Below are 14,039 nucleotides of genomic sequence, written 5' to 3'. Positions count from 1 at the left end.
ATTGTTCCAGATAATTAGGAGGCTGAGGCAGGTGGCTCACTTGAGCCCAGGAATGTGAGGTCAGCCCACACAACACTGACCCTAACTCAACAAAAAAATAAAATAAAATAAATCAAACAAAGCCACTTTTCCCTTAACCTTGTACTTCTTCATATCAATTCTCTAAATAGTACTGCCAGAAAACTAGAAATCACAATAGTACATTCACAAGGACTGAAGTTCAAATATTTTTCTAGTAATGGAAACTGAATAATTAAATCCTACTGAGGCATTCAAAGGAAAGAGACATGGATTTGAGTTCTTATGATTTTTTTTAAAGAAATAAGAATAATGAGAAAAATAAGGAAGGAGAAAGGTGAAGAAGATCATGTAATGTTTTAACAGATTTATTTTAGTTGTTTTGTAAGTTTAGGTCTCTTTCTACTCTTTTACACATGGGGTATTTGAAGGAAGGCATTCAAGAAAACAAAACCAAACACATGCTGATTAAAGAATATGGAGAGAAAAAGGCTGAGATTAAATAGGAAAAAGAGACAGTAAAACTATAAGGGTCTATCATGTATACCAACTACCCATAAAAAACACTGAGCAGGAATATCTAGTACTGAGAGGTAGGAAGCTAAAGATATCTACTTTTTCTTCTATAAAGCAGGAAAAAATAATTCTCAAATTCATGACTTAATTTTTGTTTACATTTCTAGGACCAAAGTGAAGTGTGAGGTTATAATTTGGTAATGAAATACTTAACAAATGAAGGAATTTAGATAGAAGAAATTCACAAGCCTTCATTTTGATGACAAAAAGACTAATCAATGTTTTCATGTATCTATATCTTTTATTATTTCTCATGAGTTAAATAAGAAATAAAAGAATTTTGAAATTAAAGGTAGAATTAAACAATTATTAAATCTCTTAACTATTCATAGTTAATTTTATTTAATTATCCATTTCAAGATTATCTATTAATGATTCTTAAAAAGTATGATATACAACTTCAGGAATATATTAGAAAACATTATTTGTAATGTATTGATAGATACCCAACATAAAGATTATTTTTGTATAAAATGGCATCTTCTGCAATAGAGTATTTTTGGTATGTGTAATGCTGTATTCCACAATAAGTAAAATGATATAAATATATTTTAAAAATTAAATACTTAAAAGTGAAATATAATTATCATTGTACTGAACATTTTAAAAGTACTCTATAGTAATGTACAACATCAGTAATGTAACTTTGCTACTTTTGAACTCCAATGTTTCTCTTGTGGTACTTATTGTTTTCTCCCACATGGTAAACTTATTTAAGTATAAGTCATATTCTTCTGTGTGACTATAAAGAACTTCAAAAAACCATAGGCTTGTTTCATTGTACTTAGTGAGATCTAACACAGTTCTCTGCTAAAGAGACTATGCCAAGAAAATACATAACTACTTCTGAAAGTAGAATCAAAAGTCTAATGAGGATTACATTAGCTACTGAGCAAAATGTTGATGTTCTATAGTAGAAGGCACACATCATACAGTTAGAAGAACTCTTTTTTTTTTCTTTCTTTTAATTTTATTTTTTTGATACAGGATCAAAACCAGGGTCCCATATATGCCAGGAAGTGCTCTAACACTGAGCTACCCTCTACCCCTGAATAGAACTCTGGTTTTCCTTTAGTAATAGTATTGTCCTTGACCAAACAGAGACTGGTACAAGCTTAGAATAAGCAGCAGGTAAAGATGATGATTTCGAGGATAGAAATATGGCTCTCATCCATATAAAATCAACTCAAAAGGACCAAATCCCTAAATGGAAGGTTGGAACTACTAGAGGACAACACAGGGGAAACACTTCAAGACACTGGTACAGGAAATTATTTTCTTGGTAGGGCCCTAAAAAAACAGGTAACAAAAGCAAGAACTGACAGATATGATCATGTCAAACTAAAAAGCTGCTGCATGGCAAGGAAACAGTCACAGAATGGAGACAGCCTGCATCTTTTCATGACAGAGGGTTCATAGTCCAAGTATATAAAGAACTCTAAATAAATAAATAAATAAATAAATAAAACCCTAAGTAATCCAATTCAAAACTGGGCAAATGACCTGAACGAACACTTCTCAAAAGATAAATACAAATACAATAAATACATGAAAAAATTATCATTATCATTAGCTATCAGGGAAATGCAAATAAAAATACAATAAGATACCATTTCATCCCAGTAAGAAAGCCTATGTTAAAAATAATAACAACAAATGCTGGTGAGGATGTGTAGAAAACGAACTCTTAAATACTACTAGTAGGAATGTAAACTATTTCTGCTACTGTGAAAAACAGTATGGAGGTTCCTCAGAAAACTAAAAATAGATCTACGATATTATTCAGCTATCCCATTCCTGGGTATTTATCCACAGGAAATGAAATCAGCATACCAAGGAGAAACCTGCATGCCTGTGTTTATTGCGGTGCTATCTAGAATTGCTAAGATATAAAATCAGCCTAGGTGCCAAATAACAGATGAATGAACACAGAAAATGTGGTATATACACACAATCAAGTATTATTCAGTCATGAAAATAAAATTCTGTCACTTGCAGCAAAATGGGTAAAACTGGAGGACAAGTCAAGTGAAATTAAGCCAGACACCAAAAGGCAAGTACTGCATATTTTCTTTCAATTGTGTAAGCTAAAAAAAGTCAACCTGAAAGTAGAATTGTGATTATTAGAGACTGAGAAAGGCATGGGAGGATGTGGTAAAGGGAGGATGCATGTCATCAGAGAACACTGTATACATGTAGGAAATACCACACCAAACCTCATTAATATATACAACTAATATGTGTTCATCAAAAACAATGGAGACATGGGATATGCCTAAGATTTTTCTCACAGTATTTTTCAGACAATAGTAATTGATTTATTGAGTTTGAAGTTCTGTTGAGTGTAATGCCTTACAAGCCATCTATCACATCGATCACACTTTCTTTATTTTTCCTTAAAAAAAAAAAGATTTCAAGGAAGAGAGAGAAAAAAAAAACATTCTCCAACTACAGGCAGTAGACATATATTCAGAATATACAGACAGGCAGGTAGAAACAGACACAGAAAAAAATTGAGAGAAATTTCTTTTAAGTGGCTTTCGGCCATTAATTAATGCCTCAACCTCTGAGGTTATCCTCAGTAAATGGGGAATTATTGAAGGAGAGAAATTTTAACATTCATTGAACAAGGAACACATAGGCAGTAAATACTGTACAATGAAACATTTTTTGTACCTTAATATCAGATGTATCACGCTGACTATTTCGCCATGCTCTGGAAACTGATGAAAAAGTTCTATCTGCATGGTCAAATTTTCCTCCTTGCAAATTTAGGAAATAAGTTGTAAAAGGTTCCTAAAAAAAAAAAAATAAGCAATTGAAAGAATCCATATGTTCCCTCAAGCATAAAAATGTTTTTTTTTTTAATTTTTTTATTGTTGGTTGTTCAAAACATTACATAGTTCTTGACATATCATATTTCACACTTTGATTCAAGTGGGTTATGAACTCCCATTTTTACCCCATATACAGATTGCAGAATCACATCAGTTACACTTCCATTGATTTACATATTGCCATACTAGTGTCTGTTGTATTCTGCTGCCTTTCCTATCCTCTACTATCCCCCCTCCCCTCCCCTCCCCTCCCCTCTTCTCTCTCTACCCCCTCTACTGTAATTCATTTCTCCCCCTTGTATTATTTTTCCCTTTCCCCTCACTTCCTCTTGTATGTAATTTTGTATAACCCTGAGGGTCTCCTTCCATTTCCATGTAATTTCCCTTCTCTCTCGCTTTCCCTCCCACCTCTCATCCCTGTTTAATGTTAATCTTCTTCTCATGCTCTTCGTCCCTACTCTGTTCTTAGTTACTCTCCTTATATCAAAGAAGACATTTGGCATTTGTTTTTTAGGGATTGGCTGGCTTCACTTAGCATAATCTGCTCTAATGCCATCCATTTCCCTCCAAATTCTATGATTTTGTCATTTTTTAATGCAGAGTAATACTCCATTGTGTATAAATGCCACATTGGTGCAGCCAATTTGGAAAGCAGTATGGAGATTTCTTGGAAAGCTGGGAATGGAACCACCATTTGACCCAGCTATTCCCCTTCTTGGTCTATTCCCTAAAGACCTAAAAAGAGCATGCTACAGGGACACTGCTACATCGATGTTCATAGCAGCACAATTCACAATAGCAAGACTGTGGAACCAACCTAGATGCCCTTCAATAGATGAATGGATAAAAAAAATATGGTTTTTTTATAAATCTTTGCAACTAAATATTTTAATTACTAATAGGTATTAGCTAGAAATATATACAGGTATACATATAATGGGAATTACAACTAAATTATTATATTAGCATTCTTAAATTGTTTTAGTTTCAGAAGAAATATTTCTAAATATTTCCAAAAATTGAAACACTTTCTTCAGATTTTCTTCCTTACCAAGACCAATTTACTAATAACATTCAGATATATTAGATGCATTTTCTTCATAGTACGAGGGAATAGTCCAATATGCAATTTTCCTATTGTTACCAATATTTAATTTATGATTAAGAAATACAAGGGGGAGAAATGAATTACAGTAGAGGGGGTAGAGAGAGAAGAGGGGAGGGGAGGGGAGGGGAGGGGGGATAGTAGAGGATAGGAAAGGCAGCTGAATACAACAGACATGAGTATGTCAATATGTAAATCAATGTAAGTGTAACTGATGTGACTCTGCAATCTGTATACAGGGTAAAAATGGGAGTTCATAACCCACTTGAATCAAAGTGTGAAATATGATATATCAAGAACTATGTAATGTTTTGAACAACCAATAAAAAAAATAAAATAAAAAAGATAAATAAAAAAAAAGAAAAGAAAAATGTTTGAAACATTTAAAAGCCTCCTCTTAGTTAAAGAACACTTAAACACATATTAGTGGCTAATTGCTTGAAATTAGCTAAGCACTATAAATTACTTCTAGGATTTATGTCTGCCTGTACCCTTGTAACAAGCTTTAATTAATGATGAAAGCTAATGCTTTCCCAAAGAAATTACTTTTCAGTAGATGAATCACCTTTAAATTTTAGAGAAAGATTTCTTGTTTGACCAATATATTATCAATACACGCAATAGTGTTGATTACCTACAAACATACCTTATTCTACTGGGGGCAACTGAAGCACCCAAATATAAGATTATATGCCTGTATTAATGAACTCCTATTTAGTTCTTATTTTACCAGACTATTTTGAAAAAAAGAACTTGTTAATCTGATAAGAAAGCAACAATTTGAAGAGACAAATTGAAGAAAAAATTCAAAGAATTCTAAGTGAAATAGGTTTAAGGCAATTCTACAGTAATGTTACAAAAATACATATTACATAAGATACAGAGCTACTTAAAACTAGAACCTCAATCATTCAAAAGATTTTTAGCATTCATAAAAGGTGCTGATAATTTCTAATCATTGCATAGTCTCTACAACCTTCAATATACTTAGTCATGGTTTATTATTCACATGGAACTTACTATTCTTAGCAGCCATGCAAGAACGAAACTTGCAGTTGAGTAATGAGTACCATAATGAAACTTTGGAACTTGATCATCTTCCCATGATTCAAAACGTTCTGCAAAGAATGCTGCTCTTTTTGGATTCAAAGCTCCTATTGGCTGCCAATGGAGAGAAAACAAGACACATAAATGAAATTATCCTTTGTCTCTTCCTTTCTTCTAATGTTATCCTATTAGTAAGTGTGAAAATAAGTTTTAAAAATATAGACTACTTAAACTAAAGCAAAGTATTACAATTAGAGTGGATGGAAAAACAAATTTATTTTTCAAAACAGGTTAAAAATATACATATAAGTAAGTGGATGGATAAACCTGTTATTTCTCCGTAAGTCAAGTTTTTGCTGCACATAGGTTCTTAATCAGTCTAAAATAAGCATCTCATAAAGACAACTACATGAAGTGAACATTAGCTATGCAATACTTCAGAAATTACCTATAAAATTCTATTAAGTTAATTTGAAGCAACAACCACAGACTCAGTCTTGAAGCTGGAGGATTGCACTGTAATGGGCTTTGGGAAGAGGATGCAACAAAATTGGGGAAGGGGTAATTAGTACAAAAGAAGAGATTATAAAAGGATTAAGATGTAACTAGAGGACCTGGGCTATAGCCCAATGACAGAATGCTTTCCTGGCACGTGTCAGGCACTGGGTTTCATCATCAGCACCACATTAAAAATTAAAAAAATAAAATAAAGGTATTGTATCCATCCATAATTTTTTAAAAAATTAAAAAGATGGGTGTCATGGCACTCCCATTTACCTGGGAGGCTGAGGCAGGAGAATCCCAAGTTCAAGGCCAGTCTGGGCAGTTTAGCCAGATCTTACCTCAAATTTTCAAAAAATTAAAGAACAAGGGATGGGTTGTAGCTCAATGGTTGAGCCCCTGCCTTGCACATGTGAGGCACTGGGTTCGATCCTCAACACCACATAAAAAATCAAGGTATTGTTTCCCTCTACAGTTTAAAAAAATTAAAGAACAGAAAAGAAGTTTGAAGAGTAGCTAAATGGTAAAGCACTCCTGCGTTCAATCCCCAGTAACTCACACTCACACACACACACACACACACACACACACACGCACGGACGCACACATAAAAGAAAAAGATGTGACCAGAAATTTCTACTAGTATGAGTAAAATCAGAAATTAAAGATTAAAACAAAAATTAATAAGAATGAACAAAGTAGGGCTCCAAGAATGTTAAGAGCAACTACTTTAAATAACAACATTCTCTTAAAACATTCTGATTGTTAGAGGATCTCTATCTTCCTATTCAAAATATTAATACCAATTCACTGAAAAAAAAAGATATGTCAGATGACTTCTTTTAGAAGAAACAGAAATGTCTTTTGCTTTAAATCTTGTGAAATCCGAGGAGTTAATCACTCCTCATTTATAAGAGAAAGAAAAATATCTGATTACTTATATATAGGATTAAAGGGAAATGCTAAACTAAATAAAATATAATGTTCTAAAATGAATAAATTCAGAAATGTTCTACTGAAAATAAAGCAATATGCAGACCAGTTTTTGAACTGCTTTTCATGTTATGTGATTTTAAGTAACATTTTTAATTCATCTTTTGGCTATCTTAAAGTAGCTATTAAGTGGTTTTTTTTCCAGAACTACTATTTATTGTTGGTACTATTTTCTTTGCTCTGGTTCTAATCAACATTATTTTAAGTCATTATTTTACTTTACAAGTAGATTTTTTAAAGTCTTTAGTTGATTAGCATTTTAAGTCAGTGCTATAGTATACTAACTTTAAAATGACACATATTTTAAAGCACTGATTTCTGTACAAAAGAATTATATATGATTTGCTAAATGTATGCCAGCTAAGAATGGAACTGACTCCAAGAATTCTTTCTTTGTTATAGGACCAGTGTGGAAAGCCTTTAAATGTATTGTAGTTGTTGTCCCTAAAGACTGAGCCATGCAAAAGGTAAGAAAGAAATAAAATCACTAGAAGACAAATTATATGAATTAAAAACAGAATCAATGCTCCTTTTGTATGGTTCTGCAGCATATTAAGCATTCATTTTATCTGCTCCTATTTTTATTACTCTCCAAATGAATATCCCCTCCCCCAAATCAATAGTTATAGAATCACGTTTCTTGAATATAATGTTAAAACCAATTAGGATTGATTTCACTAGCATCTGAAAAAAATGGCATCATGCAGAGATCCATGTAGGCAGAACCCACAGTATTGATTCTGGCTGTTATTGTTACAGTTGGTTTCTGAATCCTGGTATAGGACAGCTATCAAGACATACCACATTTATTTGCAAGCATATAAAAAAGAAGTCCCCAAATAAAAGAAGACTGAAAAAAAAAGACCAGTGGTGCTGTGCAATGACAATGATACACTATCAGCTTACTCAGAGAAGTTACAGTGGGAATACACACATTGAATTATACATTACTCGAAAGCACTGATTTATTGTGGTAATAACATCCACCTCATTAAAAGATTCTGCTTTGCTGCAGTTGGAAGGCTACATATTGTTTACTGCTATAAATTAATGGCAGTGCAAAGAAGACTGTGGAACCGTCCTAACAATAGATCTGTAATGACAGTGCTGTATATCACAGCTTCCTCAGCAGCTTCATAATAAAATGGAGACAATGTATTGAGCTAATACATTCTACCATGCTGGCCCATATTTTTCTGACAACTGCTTTAAAAAATGAGCTGAATTCAACTATGTTATAATGCTGCAAAACATTTAACTAAGCAAGAGTCAGTCATACACCAAAGTGCATCATAGCATTTTTTAAAGGATTGTCTAAATCAGCATTTCAAGATGTTTATTCATCACCACAGGAGAACTCAAAGTAAATGCTGATGGCTCCTTTTGCTTATACACTATATTAAGAGTAACAATTACTAGGCAGTTCAGGAAGATGCCAAGCACTACCATCCTATATTGAGCTTTTTTGTACAACCGAATAAGTTTGACAGGGTATTTATTTTTAATCAGAAAATTTTTTAAAGAAAGAAAACAAAAAATACTGTTTAAAAATGGTCATAGGTGATTGGAAAAATCAATAAAAAGCGAGTATTTATTAGAGATTATAAGAGTGGTATAATTCAAGTTCATAATCAAGCAAATAAAGAGTCCAAGAAAACTGAAAAGTAAAAAAAAATTAAAATTTTGAACACCACAAATAACTAATGAAGATAATTAAGTAAGATTTTAACTTTACAAAACAAAAATGTCCATCACAATAGTATGAAAGAAAGTCTCAAATAAAACAAAACAGTTAAGATTTAGAATATCAAAACTAGCAACAGATGAATTATTGTTTAAAAAATGGAAATAAGAACTTGGAATAAAATAGAAAAAGACACATTTTTAAAAAGCAAAAAAACTCAAATTCTTTTTTTTTAATATTTATTTTTTAGTTTTTCGGCGGACACAACATCTTTGCTTGTATGTGGTGCTGAGGGTCGAACCCAGGCCGAACACCAGCCAGGCGAGTGCGCTACCGCTTGAACCACAAACCCCAGCCCCTCAAATTCTTGAACATGGCATGAAAAACAAAGAAAAATTATTTATAATATTTAAATAATTTCACAAATAACAACGGTGACATCTCTGGTAGAGTGGTAAGTATTCTGCTTATGAGATAGTAATGATACTGTTCAAGACAGGATAAACAAAATTCTACAATCATTTCCGGAAGAGTGTTACAATAAAAATACATCTTATAATAAAAACACATTTTTATTACTTCTTTGAGAAGTAATTTTGCTAATTAATAAAAATGTCACATTTAAATTACCCAGCTCAGAGTAAGTTATTGATCATAATAATTATTTTTTGGGTGATTTGATCAAGAATATTTAAGAAAAAAGACCTTCGATTAAGCCTGATGAAATTACTAGAGTCTACTAAAAAAGAACATAATTAAACATCACAATCCTCTAATGCCAAAGCAGGATTTAAAAACACATAGAACTGGATATTAACTGTCAGAAGCTTTATAGTGCACAGTAGTCCCAATCAATGGCATTTCTTACTGTAAGAACATAATCAAAAGCAAAAAGTCCAAGGAGCTACAATTTTGTTGTTAAAAATGTAGATGTCATGTCAAGGAAGTTAAAATCATCTTCTATCACATTAACTGAAATCAAACAGTTTTACATTCACAGATCACTTAAGAGGCACACAACAAAGTCTAATTACTAGTAAAAGGGGTAAAAAATAGAAAAGGAATCTGGTTTTTTCATTCTTTCTTTGGTATTTTAAGAACCCTAACCTGAAATACCTAACAAAAAACACCAACAGCTTAAACTTTGCAATTAATAAAACATGATTATTGTCACAATAAATATATGAGTTAGGTATCCCTATTTGGACAATAAAGAGATAAAGTACCTTAAGAAATCTAAAGCAAAATCAACTTTTATCTAGGAGTCTCAAACCTAGTATCAAAACCACTTCTTTGGGCCATTTTATCCACTCATCTATGCTATCTTACAAGTTGTTTTAACTGATTTCTGACAATTTCCATTTTTCAAATATGCTCTTTATTGAAATAGGTTGATATAAAAGGCAGATAGACATCAGTGCTTAGGAGAGCTCTGGCACAAAGAGCACATTCATTAAGTGTAGCTGTGATTAGCACTGCTGCTGCAGCTGCCAGCACCATGATTCCTTCTCTCCTTTTGAGAGTTATATATGAACTGCCACAATTTATATCAACCCTTCAGAAGTAAAGTTCCAAACTACTGGACCATGCTGATAGTTCCAGTGGGCAAGAATGTTATAGGGGACTGCCAAGAAATCTCAGGAATTCTACATAGCAGATATTTGTTTGAATTAACAAACTTCTAAAATCCACAAATCTCAAAAGAGTTTTTCATACTTTTTATGAAGGCTTCTTTGGGAAAAATCATTAAACCCCAACATCTGAAGATAAGAAGAGGATTAAAGAGAAAGAGAAAAGGCAACCCTGGGAGCAAAAAACTCAGAAACAGGGGTCTTAGAAACACAGAAGGATATGAGGGATATCGTTTCATGAAGATACATTTTTGAGATGTCAGAAGAGATGTCAAAAGAGGAAAAGGTTTCAGGAAGAATATGTGAAAGAGTATGACTGCTTTCCATCTCTACTTAGGATCTTGATGACAGTCTGAGAGCTATCTGTAAATGTCATCATCATTTGGTATGAGTGGGAAACTGGAAATATTCTTTAGTTCTAGGGCTACAGACAAAGCCTGCCCTATAAATTTAAGAGACTGTATGCAAACAGGGGTTGTATGTTGTTCTCTTCTGTCCCGGAAGTGGGTAGGCCTATAGATATTGAAAGAGAACCAGTGTAAAGTGAAGGCAAAGACAGGAAAGGAACAGATAACAAGGTGGTTGAACCCAATGCTCTTTCATAGGTCTATGTTATAAAAATGCAGGTTATAGGAGAGAGTACTGTCGTATGTAAGTTTATATGATTTACATTAATAAATTAAACAAAAAAATTCAGATTCAGAGGATGAAGAGGCTATACTATCAGGAAACATTACACCATAAAGATGGTCATTCTCGATTAGAGAATAATGATTTGGGTTTGAGCACACTTCAGGAAAACACTATTATATAAGATTAAAGGGGCCATTCCTTCTGATGATAAGATTACTATCCACTGGAGGGTTCTAAGAGTCATACGTAAATCATCTCATCTTTACAACTCCTTAATATGCTGACATATTAACAGGTGGGGGGAAAAGTCTGGAAAACGTGAAGTAACTGCCAATCATGGTTACCTATCAAGAGGCAGCAGCAAGATTCCAAGCTACCTCTAGCCCAAGTGACCAGAGGTCCTAGGACGCCTTAGCTTGTTGTAGACTGATGAAAATATCAGTGATGAAGTTGCAAGGCAGTTAAGATCCTTTCATGGTGTTACTGTTTGGATAAACAGTGTCCCACAAAAACTCATGTGTGAGATAATACAAGAACATTCAGAGGGAAAATTATTAAGTTATGAGAGGCATAACATAATCATGCTTTAACCCACTGATAAGGATTAATGGGGTGGCAACTGTAGGCAAGTATGGTGTGGCTGGAGGAGATAGGTAACTGAGGGCTATATGCCTTTGGGGTTTATATTTTGTCACTGATGAGCCAAGCTCTCTTTGCTTCCTTGTTGCTATGTCCTGAGATGCCTTCCTCCTCCACACCCTACTGCCACAGTGTTCTGCCTCACAATGGGCCCAGAGACAATGGAGTCAGCCATCTTTGGACTGACACCTCTGAAATTGTGAACCCCAAATAAACTCTTCATCCTCTAAAACTGTTCCTGTCAGGTCCTTTGGTCACAGCAATGAAAAAACTGGTTAGAAGAATGGGAAATTTAGATAAAATACCCCCTTAGACAAGACATTATTTATTATCCTCACTTACATAACATCTATGGATATCCCCTTAGAGGAGGGCTTCACAAATCGAAAGAAAAATGCATATTTTGTCTGGGGAAATTGAAAAGATGTTTGGTAGAAAGCTTTAAAAAATAATGAACAGAAAAGAGAAGTGTTGCCACCAAAATTTATTGCTTCACTTCCCTCTTAACTTTCATTATCTGTATACTCACACCAAAGAACTCAAAGGAGAGCTTTGAATCACTGTGTTGCTGAAGCAATTTAAAGAAAACAATGGATTCTGGTTGTATCACCACTTGCCTTTCTCCCCGAGCCTCTAGTAAAGAAAATACACGTCTCTGTCACTTAAGCCACACTGCCACTGTTATTAGGGAGTATAGCGACTATTTTGTTTCAGTTCTAGCATAGCAGCTCTTTCATCTAAATGACAAGTATAACAAGCAGCATGATCAGCATTTTTATACAACCTTGGCTTTTAGGGTATTTTGTTATATGCCGTATATGACTGAGATAGTTTGGCACTCATGTTCACATGACCTAGACTTAATATTGTCAAGAAAAAAAATTTTTCATCAACACACTACTGTGGCTTTTAGAGTTAATGAATAAGCACTTTTGCTTTCAAGTTTGATACACCTTTTTAATTCCTTGAAAACACACTTTCTTACAAGTGCCATCTTTCCATTTCAATTTAACAAACACATCCCAGGAAAAACAAAGCATTCCAGTTCATCTATTGTGCCAAGGTAGAACCTAAATCATTTCAGATATTCATATTGGTAGAGTTAGTAGTGATGCCTTCATGGTTCTGTTAATCAGCTGCATTAAGTACTGATAATCTCCACTTGAGAAAGACACATAATTTGATAAAAATAATTTAATAAACCAATGCCAGTGCTGAACCAAATGCCTGGAATAACCAAAGAAAGAACCTTAAAAATCCAAAGATATTTAATAAAAATGTTTTAAGTAATTATGAAAATGAAAAACACTGAAGAGACCCAATGTTGACATAAATATTCTATTCACTTACAGGTAAAGTCATCTACCCATTTTTAAAAACAGTTAAGATCATTAATATCTATCTATCTATAAGTTATCAAATCATCTATAGGTTTTAAAAATAAGTTATTAGTAATACAAATATCCATTTTCCTCTAGCTTTATAAAATGGGGAGACATAAAATTAGAAACTACTTGAGGAACATTCAGGTTTTGAATTTCCTTTTCTATTTGTTTAAAAATCTATGGGAATATAACAAAACAAGTTGGGAAATTCTATATTTATTCTGTTTAACTCAATCCTAAGTGGGGAAATTGTATGTCTATTGTTTAACATAAATCTGGGTTAACAGCCCTAAACTCTTCAAGGATTTACATATGGAGAATAACAAAATATCACAATTACAAAAGAAGAAGAACTCAAGATCTATAAAAATGAAAAATGATAGTTGTTTTAGTCTCTCTTTTGAATTGTTTGCTTTTTGGAAAAATATTAAGCCTCAATATAAAAATTAGACATAAAGTAGGACAAGCTTAAAATGTCAATAAATAGGGAAAAATCTAAGGAGTAGTAAAGTATTTTAAAACCATTACTGGACTTAAAATATCAAACAAGGAGACAAAATATTGTTGGGCAAGTATAATTGGAGGAAGAAACTGGCACTGTAGCTCAGTGGTAGAGTGCTTGCCCCTCATGTGTGAGGCACTGGGTTTGATGATCAGCACCACATAAAAATTAATAAGTAAAATAAACGTATTATTATGTCCATCTACATCTAAAAATACTTTTTTAAAAAAGTATCAATGGAGGTATGTGTTGGCTTTCAATGGGGTAAAATCAACTTAGTACAATAACCTCTAATAATTTAGTAATTGGAATAATTGCAACTTCTAATAATTCAAAAGTTGCAATGATTTTGGAATTGATTTCTAGCAATGAAAGATCTAATAGGCAAATGATCAAGTGTGTTAGGCAGTTACATTGCCAGAAAAAGGCACTCCCAGCAAGCAATGATCAGTGATAATCTATTAAACAGCCCAGGCGAAAGCATTTAT

General features: G+C 33.1%; 1 protein-coding gene across 5 annotated transcripts in view; it reads right to left on the bottom strand.

Moving 5' to 3' along the window:
* The window catches only part of LRBA (LPS responsive beige-like anchor protein), a 755,692-nt gene that overhangs the window by 149,277 nt on the left and 592,376 nt on the right, over window positions 1-14,039 (bottom strand). For all 5 annotated transcript variants that reach the window (XM_081304745.1, XM_081304743.1, XM_081304747.1 and 2 more), the window contains exons 45-46: window positions 5,557-5,697; window positions 3,271-3,390 (exon numbers count right to left, since the gene is read on the bottom strand). In XM_081304745.1, the coding sequence (XP_081160871.1) occupies window positions 3,271-3,390; window positions 5,557-5,697 (261 nt within the window). The remainder of the gene's footprint in view (window positions 1-3,270; window positions 3,391-5,556; window positions 5,698-14,039) is intronic.

Source organism: Spermophilus citellus (genome assembly GCF_964194105.1).
Source record: "Spermophilus citellus genome assembly, chromosome: 8".
In the NCBI taxonomy this organism is placed as follows: Eukaryota; Metazoa; Chordata; class Mammalia; order Rodentia; family Sciuridae; genus Spermophilus; species Spermophilus citellus.
The sequence above is the reverse complement of the archived record's forward strand: the minus strand, read 5'-3'. Positions and strand labels throughout refer to the sequence as shown.